The 18,285-nt window shown below is 39.9% G+C and overlaps 1 protein-coding gene across 2 annotated transcripts in view; it reads right to left on the reverse strand.

Moving 5' to 3' along the window:
• Positions 1 to 18,285, reverse strand: part of znf710b (zinc finger protein 710b) — a 34,182-nt gene that overhangs the window by 11,301 nt on the left and 4,596 nt on the right. Inside the window, exon 1 of one of the 2 annotated variants that reach the window (XM_061964432.2) lies at positions 1,058 to 1,133. The exons of the other annotated variant lie outside the window; for it this stretch is intronic. Within the exon in view, the coding sequence (XP_061820416.2) occupies positions 1,058 to 1,102 (45 nt within the window). The 5' untranslated portion in view covers positions 1,103 to 1,133. Of the gene's footprint in view, positions 1 to 1,057; positions 1,134 to 18,285 lie in introns of those variants that run through there. 2 annotated transcript variants of the gene reach the window in all.

Consider the following 18,285-nt stretch of genomic DNA (forward strand, 5'->3'; position numbering starts at 1 on the left):
GACTCAGCCGACTCTCACAGTGTAACAATTTTCCACACCAACAAAGCAAGAAGAAGGCACCCAAAAGCACAGTTAGGCTCTACTTTTCAAAATGTGCTAGCTTGATGCTAATGTATATTGGATTTACCATAGACATGCTAATGATTAGCATTACCAATTCTACATGGTGATTTCAACACCTCCAAATTTGGTCATTAAAACTTCAACTAAGATGCACGTTACAATCAAACAGCTAGTGTGTAATAAGTATAATACTTACAGTTTAAACACTTTATGGCTCAACCAAAGAAAAAACACACACACATTCACTCACATTCAACCTAATGACTACTTCCTGGCTAAGGCAACACACTGTAGACTACTGTCATCTAATGTTTAATTGGAACTGCCAGCAAAATCCCCTATATTATACAGTAAAGTACTTGCAAATGAGACACACAAGTGTAAGAAATCAAGACAACAAATGGCCAGGACAGCTCAGCTTTTAATTAACATTTATTAACATATTTGGACACAACAAATTACTGAAAATTGGAAATTGATACTGGTACTCAATATTAACAGCTACCAGGAATTGATACTGTATTGATTAAAATGTAAAAGGTACCCATCACAATCAGTGAAACAGTTGTTATTACACTGTCTTTCTGCACCTTCATTAATGGCTTCCTGCTGGGCACGTGTACCAGCTACTAAAGTTCATGTACATGACTTATTCTGTAATCTTTCTGTAACATGTAACCCAGTGACGGAGTGGGATTAAAACACAATAACAGACTAGAAGAAGGAATGGAGAGAAGAAGAAATGATGGAGGAAGTAGACAGAAAAAGAAGGCATGGTAGAGCGGAAGAGAGTTGAGAAGAAAGAAGGGGGAGGGGAAGAGAAGAAGATGAATGTCAGGCTACAGGAGGAAGAAAGATATGTGGGTGAGAATGAAAATTACAAAAAAAACAGCTAAAGGAAGAAATAACTAAACAAACATCAACAGTGTGTCAGCAACCATGTAAAAAATAGCCGCAGCAAACTAATAATTAGCACCATGGCCAGCAAACTCACCACACTCCTCCTGCTGTGAGGCTTCAGGTGCTTTAAGGACCTCATCCTTCAGAGCTGAGTGCCGAGTAAGACGAGGCTCGCTCTCCTATATATACGCTGGGAATGGAGGGAGGCGGGGCTATCAGTCTGATCCTATTTCAGCTCAAATAAATGTGTCTGGGGCATTATTTATTGTCCTAATGCCTTAAAAATAAATTGAATCCTTCTATCTGTTTATTCTCTTTCTATTGCTTCCCGAGGCATCCGAGCATCCATCATGCATCAGAGGAGAGAAAGAGTGCAGACTGTAACACGAATGAGAGAGCAAGAGATGCTTGGTGAATGAGTGACAGGTGGATGAGCGAATGAAGGATGACAGAGAGAGAGAGAGAGAGAGAGAGAGAGAGAGAGAGAGAGAGAGAGAGAGAGAGAGAGAGAGAGAGAGAGAGAGAGAGAGCGACGCAGGGGAAGAATACTGGAGGAAAACATTGAGAGGTAGTGGTGAGTGGGCTGAGTGGAGAAGAATTAGATGATAAGGGCTAAAGATGAAGACTTTATAATGGCATTACACATAAAACTGAGACAGCGCCAACTGTCTGAGCAACTTTATCCTGCCAGTGAGGTTTCAAGGAAACCATCTCTAAGCCACACAGGAAAATACTGTACATACGACAAACAGCTCAATTTTTGTTTCATCTGACCACAGAACTTTTCTCCAGAAGGTCTTATCTTTGTCCATGTGATCAGCAGCAAACTTTAGACAAGCCTTAAGGTGTCGCTTCTGGAGCAAGGGCTTCTTGCATGGTAGCCAAACAGCTCAATTTTTGTTTCATCTGACAGCACATGGACAAAGATAAGACCTTCTGGAGGAAACTTCTGTGGTCATATGAAACAAAAATAGAGCTATTTGGACACAATACCCAGCAATATGTTTGGAAGAAAAAAATGTGAGACCTTTAATCCCAGGAACACCATACCTACCATCAAGCATGGTGGTGGTAGTATTATGCTCTGGGCCTGTTTTTCTGCAAATGGAACTGGTGCTTTACAGAGAGTAAACGGGACAATGAAAAAGGAGGATTACCTCCAATTTCTTCAGGACAACCTAAAATCATCAGCCCGGAGGTTGGGTCTTGGCCGCAGTTGGGTGTTCTAACAGGACAATGACCCCAAACACACCTCAAAAGTGGTAAAGGGATGGCTAAATCAGGCTAGAATTAAGGTTTTAGAATGGCTTTCCTAAAGTCCCGACTTTGGACAATGCTGAAGAAACAAGTACATGTCAGAAAACCAAAAAATGTAGCTGAACTGCACCAATTTTGTCAAGAGGAGTGGTCAAAAATTCCACCAGAAGCTTGTGGATGGCTACCTTATTACAGTGAAACTTGCCAAGGGACATGTAACCAAATATTAACATTGCGGTATGTATACTTTTGACCCAGCAGATTTGGTCACATTTTCAGTAGACCCATAACAAATTCATAAAAGAACCAAACTTCATGAATGTCTTTGTGACCAACAAGTGTGTGCTCCAATCACTCTATCACAAAAAAATAAGAGTTGTAGAAATTATTCAAGACAGCCATGACATTATGTTCTTTACAAGTGTATGTAAAGTTTTGACCACGACTGTATAACAAAATCATAAATATTAAATATATGCCGTTCTTAATGCACTCCATTGTTGCTAATCCTGCAACTCAAGTTACATTTTGATATTTTCTTTGTTAAAAAAAAAAAAAAAAGAAACATTCATTCATCCATTTTCTACCGACAATATGCACATTAATGCACTCACTAAGTGGCTCAAGAAGATGTCAACATAAATAATTGAAAAAAGACATCTCAGTAAGATTTTTTTTTTAAATTAACAAAAGTGGGCAGGAGCTTTAGACTGAATCTCAACATGTTTTGGAGACTTGTTCACAGTTTGTCAACAAGAACATTTTGGAGTGGTTGAAGTGTGCATTTGATGAGTTTTGATTACTTTACTGCCTCAATTGTAACTTACTCTTAGTATTAAAGTAGAACAACACTATTATGCCTGAGCCTCTGTTTGTCATGTCATGTTAGCTAGCTGGTGTTGGCCATCTTAGCATTCTACATTTTCTTAAGTAAAAAGTTAGTTCTTGTGTCAGTCAGTACGTTTCAATGCACTAAATTAGTCTGATTTCTCTTATAATTTGATTCATTCTATTTTCACACCTACACCAATGTATTTTGATACTTTTCAAAATCAAGTGGACCACAAACAAATGTCATTACTGGCTTCATTTTAACAGAAAATCTTACGATACTTTAAACTTATGTTCCTTATTACACTCAAAGAACAATTTTAGAAGATTAAAATAAAAACTAAAAGTCATAAAAACCCTGGGCTTTTCTTATTGCACTCATACAATTGTTAAATATTTTCATTACATATAGTGTGCCATAATCTAGGATTAGAAAGATAATAGAATAGAAAGCTTTATTGACATTGTATTAAATGCTTCTTGGTTTATGTTTGCCACTCTTGGTCTGTGCTTTAACAGAAATAAAATCATTACTAAATACTAAAAACAATACAGCAAAAAGTACACAGCTAAGACATGTAGCAGGTAAAACACATTGATAAAAGATAAAACACAACCTGTAGCAATTTGTTACAAAATTCAGTCATTTCACAAGCATTAGTTTACGTTACGTGGGCAGTTTGACATGCGCTAATAATTGGCAACAAGACGCTGTGTGTGCGTCTACGTATCTGTATGTGCACAGCAGGAGAGATGGTTAACTACATTCCCTTTAAAATCATTGTGCAGGTCTGGATGATTGTTATTTAAATGTTTACCTACATTTGAAGCACAGATTGTAATACTTTAAATCCACCTTTGACGAGGCACGGTTTAAAGTAGCGCTCGCACTCCTTGCAGCGTGGCGCTTCCGTGTTTAAAGCGTCACGTTTATCGGTAGTTTCGAAGCCCAAATACCTCCAGATTGCGCTTCACGCACCCTCTTTAATAACCAGTAGAAATGCCATTTTTTGCCACTCTTCCTTGCGATGCCAAAGCAGTATGAGCGAAGAACCACTACTGAAAAAGAAAGAGTCTATATAGTCATTGAATTTGTAGAACAATATAATGAGTTATGGTGGCGGTAAAATAATTTTTAAACGCCGGACATTTATCCATAAAAATATGGAAAAGCTGCTGATGGTGTTTTTGACAAAGAAGTAACTAACAGATGATACTGTAAAAGTCCACTCTCCAGGGTAAATGCTGTACATTATCATTGCATTATATTGTAATGTTTGGATACAAACACTGGTTTTCGTTTTACTACATTTTGGTGTGTTATGTATCAATTGAATAGAATTTCAATGGGGAATGTTGATTTTTGATACTTGTATTTTAGGTTACAAACTAAATAATAAATAAATGAAGACATATTTCCAAATTATTAAAATATATATGAATTAATAAAAATGAATAACAATGGATAAATGATAATCAAAGGGGTAACCATTATATTATTATTATTCTCAAAAACCGTTACCTAATACCTTACTTCACATAAAAACAGCAACATGTATTGGACAAATTTCCTTTTTTACATTGGTTACATGCCTGAGAAGATGCATTAGTGTTTTTTGCCACTTGTTGAGTGGATGCAAAAACTAAGCAACACCACAATGACAGACAGAGGCTTTTACATGGAGCGGGTCAGTGAAGTGCTAAATGGGGAATCAAATATGCATCGATTTCAAACGAATCAACATTTTCTTGCCAATAAAGTTTGTATTATTGTAAATGTCACATGGAGGTGCAGTAAACAACAGGATAGAGAGAACATGGAGAGAAGAGGGGAGAGAAAGAGAGAGAGGCTGCAGAGGACAAAATGGGGGCATAATAGAGGAAGCAAAGAGAAAAAAAGAGAACAGATGATTGCAGGGAATGAACAAGGGATTGAAGGAGAGAGAGAGAGAGAGAGAGAGAGAGAGAGAGAGAGAGAGATAGAGAGAGATAGAGAGAGAGACTGCAGTGGGGGAAGGGAGGATAGATAGGAAGAGAAAAAGGGAGAAAAGATTGGGGAAGAAGGGCTGATAGGGAATGGAAAGCAAAGGGAAGTGAAAAAATGGGTAGAGTGGGGAGGAGAAAGGGGGGAGGGGAGGAAAGCCGAAGAGAGAAAAACAGAAAGAGGAAGGAGGGAGAAAAAACGGTAGAGCGAGCAAGGGAGGGATAAAGAGAGCACAAAGCCAAGCCTGACAAAAACATGGCGGCAGTGAAGGGAAAGGAAGAGAATCTAAAGAACATTGTTTGCACTCCTTTCTTCACACTGATGACATGAACAAGTGTCACCTGTAACACGCACTAAATTAGTCTGATTTCCCGAATAGTTCGTTTTTTTTTTCTATTTTCACACCTGCGTGTAAAGTCCAAGTGTCCATGCAATCCCTCTAATTCGACTATTGGTCATACGTTGTGTCTCCCGTACACTGGGGGGCGTTTATTTCATTTTAGCGCGGACGAATGAATTGCTTTTACGGTTGACCTATGACGTCACACTAGGCATTGCGGATCCTTACCACTTGTTTTAACCGATGTCCGCTGTAATATTGACAGATTACAAATATTGCGTCTCTAGAGGCTATGCTGATGTTAAATAGCAGACAGCATCAAGAAATTATCTTGGATTGCGCTACGAACATGACGCTTCTACCAAGAATGTATAGGAGCAGATTCAGATTCGATGCAAAGAAACACCGGCGGAAGAGTTTTTTTGAAGGAATTTTCAGACGCAGAATCATGGAAACCAAACTTCTGAATGTCTCAAGAGTTTATTCAAAAGGTTCTGTCGATTCATGAAAGGAGTTTTAAATCTGAAGGAAAAGATTGTTCGTGCCACGAGTGATACTGTTTCAGATTAGGTTTTCTATTATTCTGAACTATTGGTTCCGTTTTCCTGTTTTCCGTGAGTGACTGCTTGCTGTTGCGAAAAAAGCGAAGTATTATCTTTCTATCGGTGTGCTTCTAATTGTTTTACAGCTTTTTTTATTCCTTCCCAAACATACTTGGTAGTCTTATCTAACTTGCACACCACCCGCCCTCGGTCTCACTGCTCCTCTCTCAGCTAGCTAGCTGCTAAGCTAACGAAGTTTAGCGCGGCGAAGGCGGCGACTGTCTGAAAGAATTTGCACCCACACGTTGCGACCACTTCTCCGAAGACAGTAAGAACTCGACGCGGTAAAAGAAACAACGTGAGTATGGCTCCCTGCTCTTCGTACACTGTTCTCATGGATAGCTTGGCCCTACTAGATGACTGCGTCCACCAACTAGAGCGCAGTAATTTCGTAACTTTAGACGCTGTGGCCAAATCTGCTAGCGTTAGCTGTAGCGAGCTGACTAGCCCAGTTTGTAGCAGCTTTAAGCGGCCTACAAGCAACGGTGAACCGGTTGAGACGCATAATAGATTTAGCACTTTAGCTAGTCCTATACCCCAATCTACCGGGCACCACTCCTTAGTCATAGGGGACTCCATCACCCGAAACATACAGTTTAGCAAACCAGGCATAATTAAGTGTATTCCCGGGCCCAGAGCACCTGACATTAAAGCTAATCTTAGGGAGCTAATTCGCGACAGGCCTAGTAAACACGTACGACAGGCTAATCGCACCACTCGTTACGCAAACATAGTTGTACATGTTGGCTCCAATGACACCAGGATGAGACAGTCAGAGATTACAAAGAGGAACATAGCTAGAACTTGTAATCTTGCTAGAAAGATGTCCAGGCATTGAGTACTTGTCTCTGGCCCCCTGCCTGCGAGAGGCAATGAAGAGAGGTATACAGTAGCAGATTAGTGGCTGGCTAGTTTTTGTAGAGAACAGGGACTAACGTTTATTGATAATTGGCATATGCATAGATGCTATAAGTAGCATCGTTAACCCAACAAGGGACTTCTCCCAGTAGCTCCACCCATTAGGCAGATGACTTTATGAATTGCTTTAATAAGAAAATTGAACTCATTAGAAAGAAGACTAAAGACGGAACGCGTCCCAGCTACAACTAGGTTCTATTAACACAGATACGAATGTTTATACGACAGATATTGCCCTCCAAAATACTCTCTCTCTTTTTGATGAAATAACACTTGAGTAACTCCTGCGACGTGTAAATGTGACAAAACAAACAACGTGTTTACTTGACCCACTTCCTGGGAAACTTATCAAGGAGCGGTTTGTAATACTAGGACCATCAGTGCGAAATATTATAAACTTCTCACTTTCCTCTGGCACTGTTACCCTAGCATTCAAAAAAGCGGTTATTCAATCTCTGCTCAAAAGACCTAACCTCGATCCTGACCTCATGGTAAACTACTGGGCCGGTGTCCCACCTTCCCTTTATCTGGAAAATCCTCGAAAAAATTGTTGCACAGCAGCTAAATGAACACTTAGCGTCTAACAATCCCTGTGAACTCTTTCAGTCCGGTTTCAGGGCAAATCACTCTACAGAGACAGCCCTCGCAAAAATGACTAATGATTTATTGCTAACTATGGATGCTGATGCGTCATCCATGTTGTTGCTAGAAAGTTTTATCATATTACGCCTATACTGGCTCACCTGCACTGGCTTCCTGTGCACTTAAGATACGACTTCAAGGTTTTACTACTTACATATAAAATACTAAAGGGTCTAGCTCCATCCTATCTTGCTGATTGTATTGTACCATATGTCCCGACCAGAAATCTGCGTTCTAGGAACTCCGGCTTATTAGTGATTTCCAGAGCCCCAAAAAAGTCTGCAGGCTTTAGAGCGTTTTCTATTCGGGTTCCAGTACTCTGGAATGCCCTCCCGGTAACAGTTAGAGATGCTACCTCAGTAGAAGCATTTAAGTCCCATTTTAAAACTAATTTGTATACTCTAGCCTTTAAATAGACCTCCCTTTTAGATCAGTTGATCTACCATCTCTTTTCTTTTCTGCTCTGCTCCCCTCTCCTGCGTGGAGACGTTATAAGGTAACCACAGATGACCCGCTAGCTGTGCATCAGTTGGGGACGTCTCTGCGCTGCTGACTTGTTTCCATTAAAGATGATCCCCTGCTGGCCCCACTATAGACTGGACTCTCACATTACTATTACCTACTCAGTGGCCTTGTGGTTAGAGTGTCCGCCCTGAGATCGGTAGGTTGTGAGTTCAAACCCCGGCCGAGTCATACCAAAGACTATAAAAATGGGACCCATTACCTCCCTGCTTGGCACTCAGCATCGAGGGTTGGAATTGGGGGTTAAATCACCAAAAATGATTCCCGGGCGCAGCACCGCTGCTGCCCACTGCTCCCCTCACCTCCCAGGGGGTGATCAAGGGGATGGGTCAAATGCAGAGGACAAATTTCACCACACCTCGTGTGTGTGACAATCATTGGTACTTTAACTTTAACATTATTAACAAGATCCACTCGACACCCATCGTACCGGTCATCCAGGGGGGGTCCCCACTTCTGCGGTCCCCTTTTCTCATTGGGTTGAGTTTTTTCTTGCCCTGATGTGGGATCTGAGCCGAGGATGTCGTTGTGGCTTGTGCAGCCCTTTGAGACACTTGTGATTAAGGGCTATATAAATAAACTTTGATTGATTGATTGATCTTGCCAGTTGTGCGGAAAGTCAATCAGTTCAGAGTCCACAAATGCAGCGTGAAGAGGTTTGTGTACGCTTTATTAGTCGCCTTTCCTATACCTGCTTCATTATCTTTCATCACGTTCTTATTTTGTTTGGGAGTCCGAAGTAAGCTGGCATTTTACATTGCCTTAGCTACCTTCTTAAATAAATCTCTGGGGTTTTTTTTCCTACGATCGATGCACTTCAAAAAAATATTCTCCTCCCGGGGGGGGGGGGCGTAACAGAAAATCTTTGGGATGCACTGGTATGGTTAAATGTGCTAATAAATTACCATATTTTTGGGGACTATAAGCCGCTACTTATCTGCTGGGTCAAAAGTATACATACAGCAATGTTAATATTTGGTCACATGTCCCTTGGCAAGTTTCACTGCAATAAGGTGCTTTTGGTAGCCATCCACAAGCTTCTGGCAAGCTTCTGGTTGAATTTTTGACCACTCTACTTGACAAAATTGATGCAGTTCAGCTCAATGTGTTGGTTTTCTGACATGGACTTGTTTCTTCAGCATTGTCCACACGTTTAAACCAATCTAAAACCTTAATTCTAGTCTAGCCTGATTTAGCCATTCCTTTACCACTTTTGCGGTGTGTTTGGGGTCATTGTCCTGTTGGAACACCCAACTACGCCCAAGACCCAACCTCCGGGCTGATGATTTTAGGTTGTCCTGAAGAAATTGGAGGTAATCCTCCTTTTCATTGTCCCATTCTCTGTAAAGCACCAGTTCCATTGGCAGCAAAATAGGCCCAAAGCATAATACTACCACCACCACCATGCTTGACAGTAGGAATTGGTGTTTCTGGGATTAAAGGCCTCACCTTTTCTCCTCCAAACATATTGCTGGGTATTGGCCAAACAGCTCAATTTTTGTTTCATCTGACATCACATGGACAAAGATAAGACCTTCTGGAGGAAAGTTCTGTGGTCAGATGAAACAAAAATTGAGCTGTTTGGCCACAATACCCAGCACAGTTGCTCTTAGGACCTTAAGATGCTTTGAAATGGCTCCAAGTGGCTTTCCTGACTTGTTCAAGTCAATGATTCCTTTTTTTCAGATCTGTGCTGAGTTCCTTTGACTTTCCCATTGTTGCGTTTGTAACCGAGTCTAATGACTGCATCACATGAGCCCTATTTAAATGGGCTCAGGGAAGTCAACAGGTGTCGTCAGACTGTGAATTGTTCCTGTTTGCGGATGACTCGGCCCTGCTGGTATCCGGCAAGGACAAATCACAGGTGGAAAAAATCCTCAGTGCCGAACTCTGTAGATGTTGCACCTGGCTCGCTGACAATAAGCTATCCATACACTTAGGTAAAACGGAATCCATCCTATTTGGGTCCCAAATCAACCTTAAGAAAGTCAGTGACTTCACTATTAAAGTGGGTGACATTGTTAACACCAGGAAAGATGAGGTCACCTACCTAGGTTCCATTCTAGAGGCTAATCTTTCCTGTGATAAAATGGCAACCAAGGTAATCAAAAAGGTCAACCAACGAACAAGATTTCTCTACAGAATCTCCTCTCTGGTCAACAAAAGCACCACAACGATTCTAGCGGGAACTCTCATTCAACCCTTTTTCGACTACGCATGCACCTCCTGGTACCCCAGCATCTCCAAAACCCTCAAATCAAGACTCCAAACATCCCAGAACAAGCTAGTCAGGTTACTTCTAGACCTCCACCCCAGATCACACCTCACTCCTACCCACTTCTCCAAAGTGGGCTGGATCAGGGTGGAGGACAGAGTAAAACAACTTGCACTGAGCCTAGTCTATAAAATTCGCTACCCCTCCCTGATACCGAAGTACATGTCAAACTACTTCCAGAACGTATATGACCGCCATAACCACAACACCAGGGGCAGCTCCACAAACCATGTCAAACCCAGATTCCGATCCAACAAAGGTCTTAACTCATTCTCCTTCTACGTCACATCAGTATGGAATGCACTCCCAACAGGTGTAAAAGAAAGTGCATCTCTATCCTCCTTCAAAACCGCACTAAAAGAACACCTCCAGGCAGCTACAACCCTAGACTAACCCCCTCGACATACCACCACCCCGGATTGTAAATAATCAAATGTATATACTTGTTCTTATGCTTTCTGAGCTCACTATGTTCACCGCTCACTGTACATATCCTACGAAGTGAGACCTACACTGTTACAATGTCCATTTCTCAGATGATATAATTGTTGATGACTGAAGTTTGCTGATAGCAACCCAACCTAATCCCCCCGCCCCGGCCCCCTCCGCATCCTACCCCCCGGATTGTTAATAATGTAAATAATTCAATGTATATACTCTGATGATTAACTTGTGTGATGACTGTATTATGCTGATAGTATATATTTGTACCATGAATTGATTAACGTGTACCCCGACTTAAACAAGTTGGAAAACTTATTTGGGTGTTACCATTTAGTGGTCAATTGTACGGAATATGTACTGCACTGTGCAATCTACTAATAAAAGTTTCAATCAATCAACCAAAAAGTAAATCATAATCACTCACTACCCCGACTTAAACACGTTGGAAAACTTATTTGGGTGTTACCATTTAGTGGTCAATTGTACGGAATATGTACTGCACTGTGCAATCTACTAATAAAAGTTTCAATCAATCAACCAAAAAGTCAATCATAATCACTCACATGAAGTTAAGAGGCCTTGCCATGAAGCTAATTTGATTTGATTGTAACTTTTGTACATCACCAAAATTGATAATGTATGTTGCTGTATGTATACTTTTACAGTAGACCCATAATAAATTCATAAAAGAACCAAACTTCATGAATGTTTTTTGTGACAAACAAGTATGTGATCCAATGACTATCACAAAAAAATAAGAGTTGTAGAAATTATTGGAAACTCAAGACAGCCATGACATTATGTCCTTCACAAGTGTTTTGACCACGACTGTATGTGAGTGTATATATATATATATATATATATATATATATATATATATATATATGTAAATAATTTGATTCGTTGACTCATCGTTAAGATAGTCAATGACTAGTAGACTATCAAAATAGTCGCAGCCCTACACACATTACCATTCTGTTTACTGACAAGTCCTTTCAAGTGGCAATAATGCTAAATACAAAATGGTTACCAAGTTTGTAATTACCAAAGTAATAGAAGAGTAAACCCCCTTTTGTTTTATAGAAGTAGTTAAATGGATCCAGAAGTTGACGGCTTGTTGAAGAGACAAATCAGTAAACACTGTTTTTTGCCTTATCCTGCTAACACAAACACATACACCAAAAATAATGATGACGTTTTGCCATGTTTCAACCAAATGGGAGTATATTATTTTAACAAGTGCCAATCAAGACAACAAAGCAAAATGTGTACAGCCCCAGCGAGTGTTTCCACTGGTGATCGAAACAGACAGTGTGAGAGATGATGGGTTGGTGGTGGTGACAAATGTGTCAACACACACACACAAGCTAAAATTACATTGAAGAGAGAACAAATTGGGTTAAGTGAGCAGAGGCTAGAGAACGCAGAATGGTGTTTGTTACTGATCCTGTCTAACCAGGACTAATGCATCGACAGAACACAATAGCATTTGTAGCATGTTTAACACCGCTAATATTTTGGCTTCAGAGAACTGACAGGTAAAATTATTTATTGATAACTTGTCAATACTTGTTTGGTTCAGCCCATTAGCTGCTTTTGTATAGCCAGCGACACTGGTTAGCCTGTTACTTTGCTGATGGTTAGCTAGCTGTTAAGCGTGTTAACTGGAAGTGGGGGAAATGGATTTTTCGATGCATGGCAATTCGGACATGGACGATTATAAAAATCGATTAGTAAACGTCAATAATCGATTTATTTATTGTAAATAAAGTAATGCAGACAGTTCTAAAATGTGGCTGACTGCAGCAAGCCACCTCACCAAGAGATTCGATCAGCTACTTTATTATAGGGCACTTATGTTCCAGTTTTTGCACACATTTTCATTAATTTAATAAATGTTATGGGAATTTGTTATTACAAATGCACTGTTTTTAAAAGTTGCAAGTAAGAAACACTTTTTAGTGAAACAAAAATAAATGTAAAACTGCATCAATATACATAAATTAAAGATGCATCAATAATCGATTTTTAATCGAATCGTTGCTCCTGAATTGTAATCGAATCGTGAAGTGCCTAAAGATTCCCACCTTTGGTTAATAGTTGTTAACTGGTTGTTAAAGGGGAACATTATCACAATTTCAGAAGGGTTAAAACCATTAAAAATCAGTTCCCAGTGGCTTATTTTATTTTTCGAAGTTTTTTTCCAAATTTTACCCATCACGCAATATCCCTAAAAAAAGCTTCAAAGTGCCTGATTTTAACCATCGTTATATACACCCGTCCATTTTTCTGTGACGTCACACAGTGATGCCAATACAAACAAACATGGCGCATAGAACAGCAAGGTATAGCGACATTAGCTCGGATTCAGACTCGGATTTCAGCGGCTTAAGCGATTCAACAGATTACGCATGTATTGAAACGGATGGTTGTAGTGTGGAGGCAGGTAGCGAAAATGAAATTGAAGAAGAAACTGAAGCTTTTGAGCCATATCGGTTTGAACCGTATGCAAGCGAAACCGACGAAAACGACACGACAGCCAGCGACACGGGAGAAAGCGAGGACGAATTCGGCGATCGCCTTCTAACCAACGATTGGTATGTGTTTGTTTGGCATTAAAGGAAACTAACAACTATGAACTAGGTTTACAGCATATGAAATACATTTGGCAACAACATTCACTTTGAGAGTGCAGACAGCCCAGTTTTCATCAATTAATATATTCTGTAGACATACCCTCATCCGCTCTCCTTTCCTGAAAGCTGATTTGTCCAGTCCAGTTGGAAATGCATCTGCTTTGAGTGTCGCAGGATATCCACACATTCTTGCCATCTCTGTCGTAGCATAGCTTTCGTCGGTAAAGTGTGTGGAACAAACGTCCAATTTCTTGCCACTTTCGCATCTTTGGGCCACTGGTGCAACTTGAATCTGTCCCTGTTCGTGTTGTTACACCCTCCGACAACACACCGACGAGGCATGATGTCTCCAAGGTACGGAAAACAGTCGAAAAAACGGAAAATAACAGAGCTGATTTGACTCGGTGTTTGTAATGTGTTTGAGAAAATGGCGGATTGCTTCCCGAAGTGACGTCACGTCATCGCTCCGAGAGCGAATAATAGAAAGGCGTTTAATACGCCAAAATTCACCCATTTAGAGTTGGGAAATCGGTTAAAAAAATATATGGTCTTTTTTCTGCAACATCAAGGTATATATTGACGCTTACCGTACATAGGTCTGGTGATAATGTTCCCCTTTAAACTTGTTGGCCGTTTGCTCCTTGGCTTGTCAATTGATGATTCTAACGACACTGGTAGGTGACCAGTTATCCTGCTGTTGGTTAACCAGGAAGCTGTTAGCAAGTTGTTTTTGTTATAAGGTTGATCCTTAGCCTGTTAGCTAACTGTTGCTTAGACTTCCAGACTGGTGGTTAAGAGCTTGTAAGATGGTTGCTTAGTTCGTAGTTTCTTAATCTGTTATCTGACTATTATCTCAGTTTAATTTGGTGCTCGGCCTATCAATTAGCACCTAAGGTAATGACCCTGTTGCTTTGTAGTCCGTTACCTGGCTGTTATTCAAAAGGGGTCGTAGTAATATTTTTTTATTCTACATTTAAAACACTTCCTTGTGTTCTACATAACATGTAAGGGTGGTTCTTTGGTTAAAAATGTGCATAGATTATGTTTTACAGACCATTTTTAAACCGTTTTCTAACTGTCTCTTCAGGATACGCCGTTTTGTGGGCGGTCTTATTTACTTGCCTCCACTTCCACTGCGTCTTCTCCCAGTCAGCTATGTTGTAGTTTTTAGTACTTCCATATACAGCCTACTGAGAGGTATAAGTTAGAACTATATGCTACTTTGTTTTATAAATGGCAACAACCTAGGATGCATGTGCATGTACAAGCCAGTCTGCCCCACAACAAGGAAACAAGGGGAGGGGGGGGGGGGGGGGTTGGAGAGTACTTTTTGACTACAATGGCGGATTCGCGCAAAGCTCTTTGGGTAAACCTCTAGTATATATGGAGCTATATGTTGACGTCACATGTTGGAAAACGTCACACGCAAATTGGCTAATTCCAAACAGCTCGTTCGGAGGACATATGGAGGAAGTCAAGATAGTTTTATAAATATGTCCACCATGCCTACATGGTAGGGCTGGGCGATATGGCCTTTTTTTAATATCTCGATATTTTTAGGCAATATCGCGATACACGATATTTTGCCTTAGCCTTGAATGAACACTTGATGCATATAATCACAGCAGTATGATGATTATATGTGTCTACATTAAAATATTCTTGTTCATACTGCATTAATATTTGCTCATTTTAAACTTTCATGCAGAGAGGGAAATCACAACTAAGTCAATTTAGCAAAACTGTATTTATTAAACTGTTATTAAGCAGTGGCAGAAACATTCATGTCATTTCCAAAACAGAAAGTGCAAGATTGTCAGAGACATTTTAAAACAAGCTATAAGTGCACTTTTGTGCATGATGACACAAGATATTTCAATAAGTGTCACATACAAATGAGCTGCATATCAAATAGTATATGTCCTACGGTGTTGATGTGGAAATAGTTGCTACGGCATTTAGTTGGTGTGGCACTGAACGGAGATGTTGACATGTAAAGACATATTCCCGCTTGAAGCCAAACCACCGTCAGACGATGTTTTTCTTGGGAATTAAATCTTTCTTCATTTGTTACCAGATTCGCACCTTCTTTCTCTCGTATTACCACTCAAACCACACCGTTAGCTGTTAGCATCACAGCTAACGTTACCATGTCGCTCGCTGTCTGCTCCGCGGGAGCGTGTGACGTTGCTCACGTGACAGTATGTGACGTATGCAGAGGTGGGTAGTAATGCGCTACATTTACTCCGTTACATCTACTTGAGTAACTTTTGTGATAAATTGTACTTCTAAGAGTAGTTTTAATGCAACATACTTTTACTTTTACTTGAGTATATTTATAGAGAAGAAACGCTACTTTTACTCCGCTACTTTTATCTACATTCAACTCGCTACTCGCTACTAATTTTTATCGATCTGTTAATGCACGCTTTGTTTGTTTTGGTCTGTCAGACAGACCTTCATAGTGCCTGCGTTTCAACAAATACAGTCACTGGTGACGTTTCACTCCGTTCCACCAATCAGATGCAGTCACTGGTGACGTTGGACCAATCAAACAGAGCCTGGGGTCACATGACCTGACTTAAACAAGTTGAAAAACATATTCGGGTGTTACCATTTAGTGGTCAATTGTACGGAATATGTACTGTACTGTGCAATCTACTAATAAAAGTTTCAATCAATCAATCAAAAGTGTGAAGGAAAAAAGACATTTTTTTTATTTCAACCGTACATCCTGTCAAAGGCCTAAAGACTGAGTGCACAGTTCCTGTCTTCACAATAAAAGTGCCGCTCCATCGCGCCTGCGCTTTCAAAATAAGAGTCTCCGAAAGCCAGCTCAAACAAGCTAGCAAGCTACGGAGTTTGCCGCCAATGTATTTCTTGTAAAGTGTATAAAAACGAATATGGAAGCTGGACAAGTAAGATGCCAAAAACCAACCACTTTCATGTGGTATTAGACAGAAAGGAGGAACTTTTTTTCTCCTCCATTTGAAAACGTGGACGTTATCATCACTGCTGTCTGATTACAATCAATGCAAGTCATCAGAATCAGGTAATACACCAACTTATATTCTTGTCTTCATGAAATAAAGGAATCTATATGTTAAACATGCATGTATATTCATTAAAACACCTTTAACATGTAAACAAAAACGGCAAAATAAATAAATATAAATTGTATACTGTATATATCAATGTATGTATATATATATATATATATATATTAGGGCTGAAACGACGCGTCGACGTAGTCGACGTCATCGGTTACGTAAATACGTCGAGGACGTTTTTGTTCGTCGACGCGTCGCATATTTACGTCACACTACCGTCATGGCGGAGCGCAAAGCAGACGATGCGAGCGAGGGGAAAAAAGCACGCCAAAAGTCGTCAAAAGTGTGGGAGTATTTCAATAAACGGCCTAAGAAGAAACGCTACTTTTACTCCGCTACTTTTATCTACATTCAGCTCGCTACTCGCTACTAATTTTTATCGATCTGTTAATGCACGCTTTGTTTGTTTTGGTCTGTCAGACAGACCTTCAAAGTGCCTGCCTTACTGGTGACGTTTCACTTCGTTCCACCAATCAGATGCAGTCACTGGTGACGTTGGACCAATCAAACAGAGCCAGGGGTCACATGACCTGACTGGCTCCGAGCTAACTTCGGGTGTTACCATTTAGTGGTCAATTGTACGGAATATGTACTGTACTGTGCAATCTACTAATAAAAGTTCCAATCAATCAATCAAAAGTGTGAAGGAAAAAAGACCCTTTTTTTATTTCAACCGTAAAGACTGACTGCACAGTTCCTGTCTTCACAATAAAAGTCCCGCTCCATCGCGCCTGCGCTTTCAAAATAAGAGTCTCCGAAAGCCAGCGCAAACAAGCTAGCAAGCTACGGAGTTTGCCGCCAATGTATTTTTTGTAAAGGGTATAAAAACGAATATGGAAGGTGGACAAATAAGATGCCAAATAACAACCACTTTCATGTGGTATTAGACAGAAAGGAGGAACTTTTTTTCTCCTCCATTTGAAAACGTGGACGTTACCAGCACGACTGTCTGATTACAATCAATGCAAGTCATCAGAATCAGGTAATACACCAACTTATATTCTTGTCTTCATGAAAGAAAGGAATCTATATGTTAAACATGCATGTATAATTATTAAAACACCTTTAACATGTAAACAAAAACGGCAAAATAAATAAATATAAATTATATACTGTATATATCAATGTATGTATATATATATATATATATATATATATATATATATATATATATGATATGATATGTGTGTGTATGTTACTCAGTACTTGAGTAGTTTTTTCACAACATACTTTTTACTTTTACTCAAGTAAATATTTGGGTGACTACTCCTTACTTTTACTTGAGTAATAAATCTCTAAAGTAACAGTACTCTTACTTGAGTACAATTTCTGGCTACTCTACCCACCTCTGCTAATAATGTTGTTGTATGCACACTGTGTCGAGCGGAAATGGCCTATCATAGCAGCACAACGGCAGCGTTCTTGCCATCACCATCAACTAGTCAATCGTCCGCGTGAGTATACGCTGTCATCATTACACAAAAACCTGAATGTGTCATTTGTATCTGCGTTGTAAATTCACAAACTAAAGCACCGTTTCGCTCTGAGAGGAGCGTTTGGCGTGCCTGTTCAGTGTTTACAAAGACGCGCTCCTCTTTAACGCTAACGTTAATTAGTTGTGCAAATACCTTTTACAACATTAACAATTACGTATACTATGTACAAACGAACAATTAACTTTCACTTTAATCATACTATCATTGTTGTGTTATTAAGCAAAATAAGCAAAAGTTTTACTTTTGTTGAAATGTTTACACTGTT

Source organism: Nerophis lumbriciformis, linkage group LG06 (assembly GCF_033978685.3).
Source record: "Nerophis lumbriciformis linkage group LG06, RoL_Nlum_v2.1, whole genome shotgun sequence".
NCBI classification, from domain to species: Eukaryota; Metazoa; Chordata; class Actinopteri; order Syngnathiformes; family Syngnathidae; genus Nerophis; species Nerophis lumbriciformis.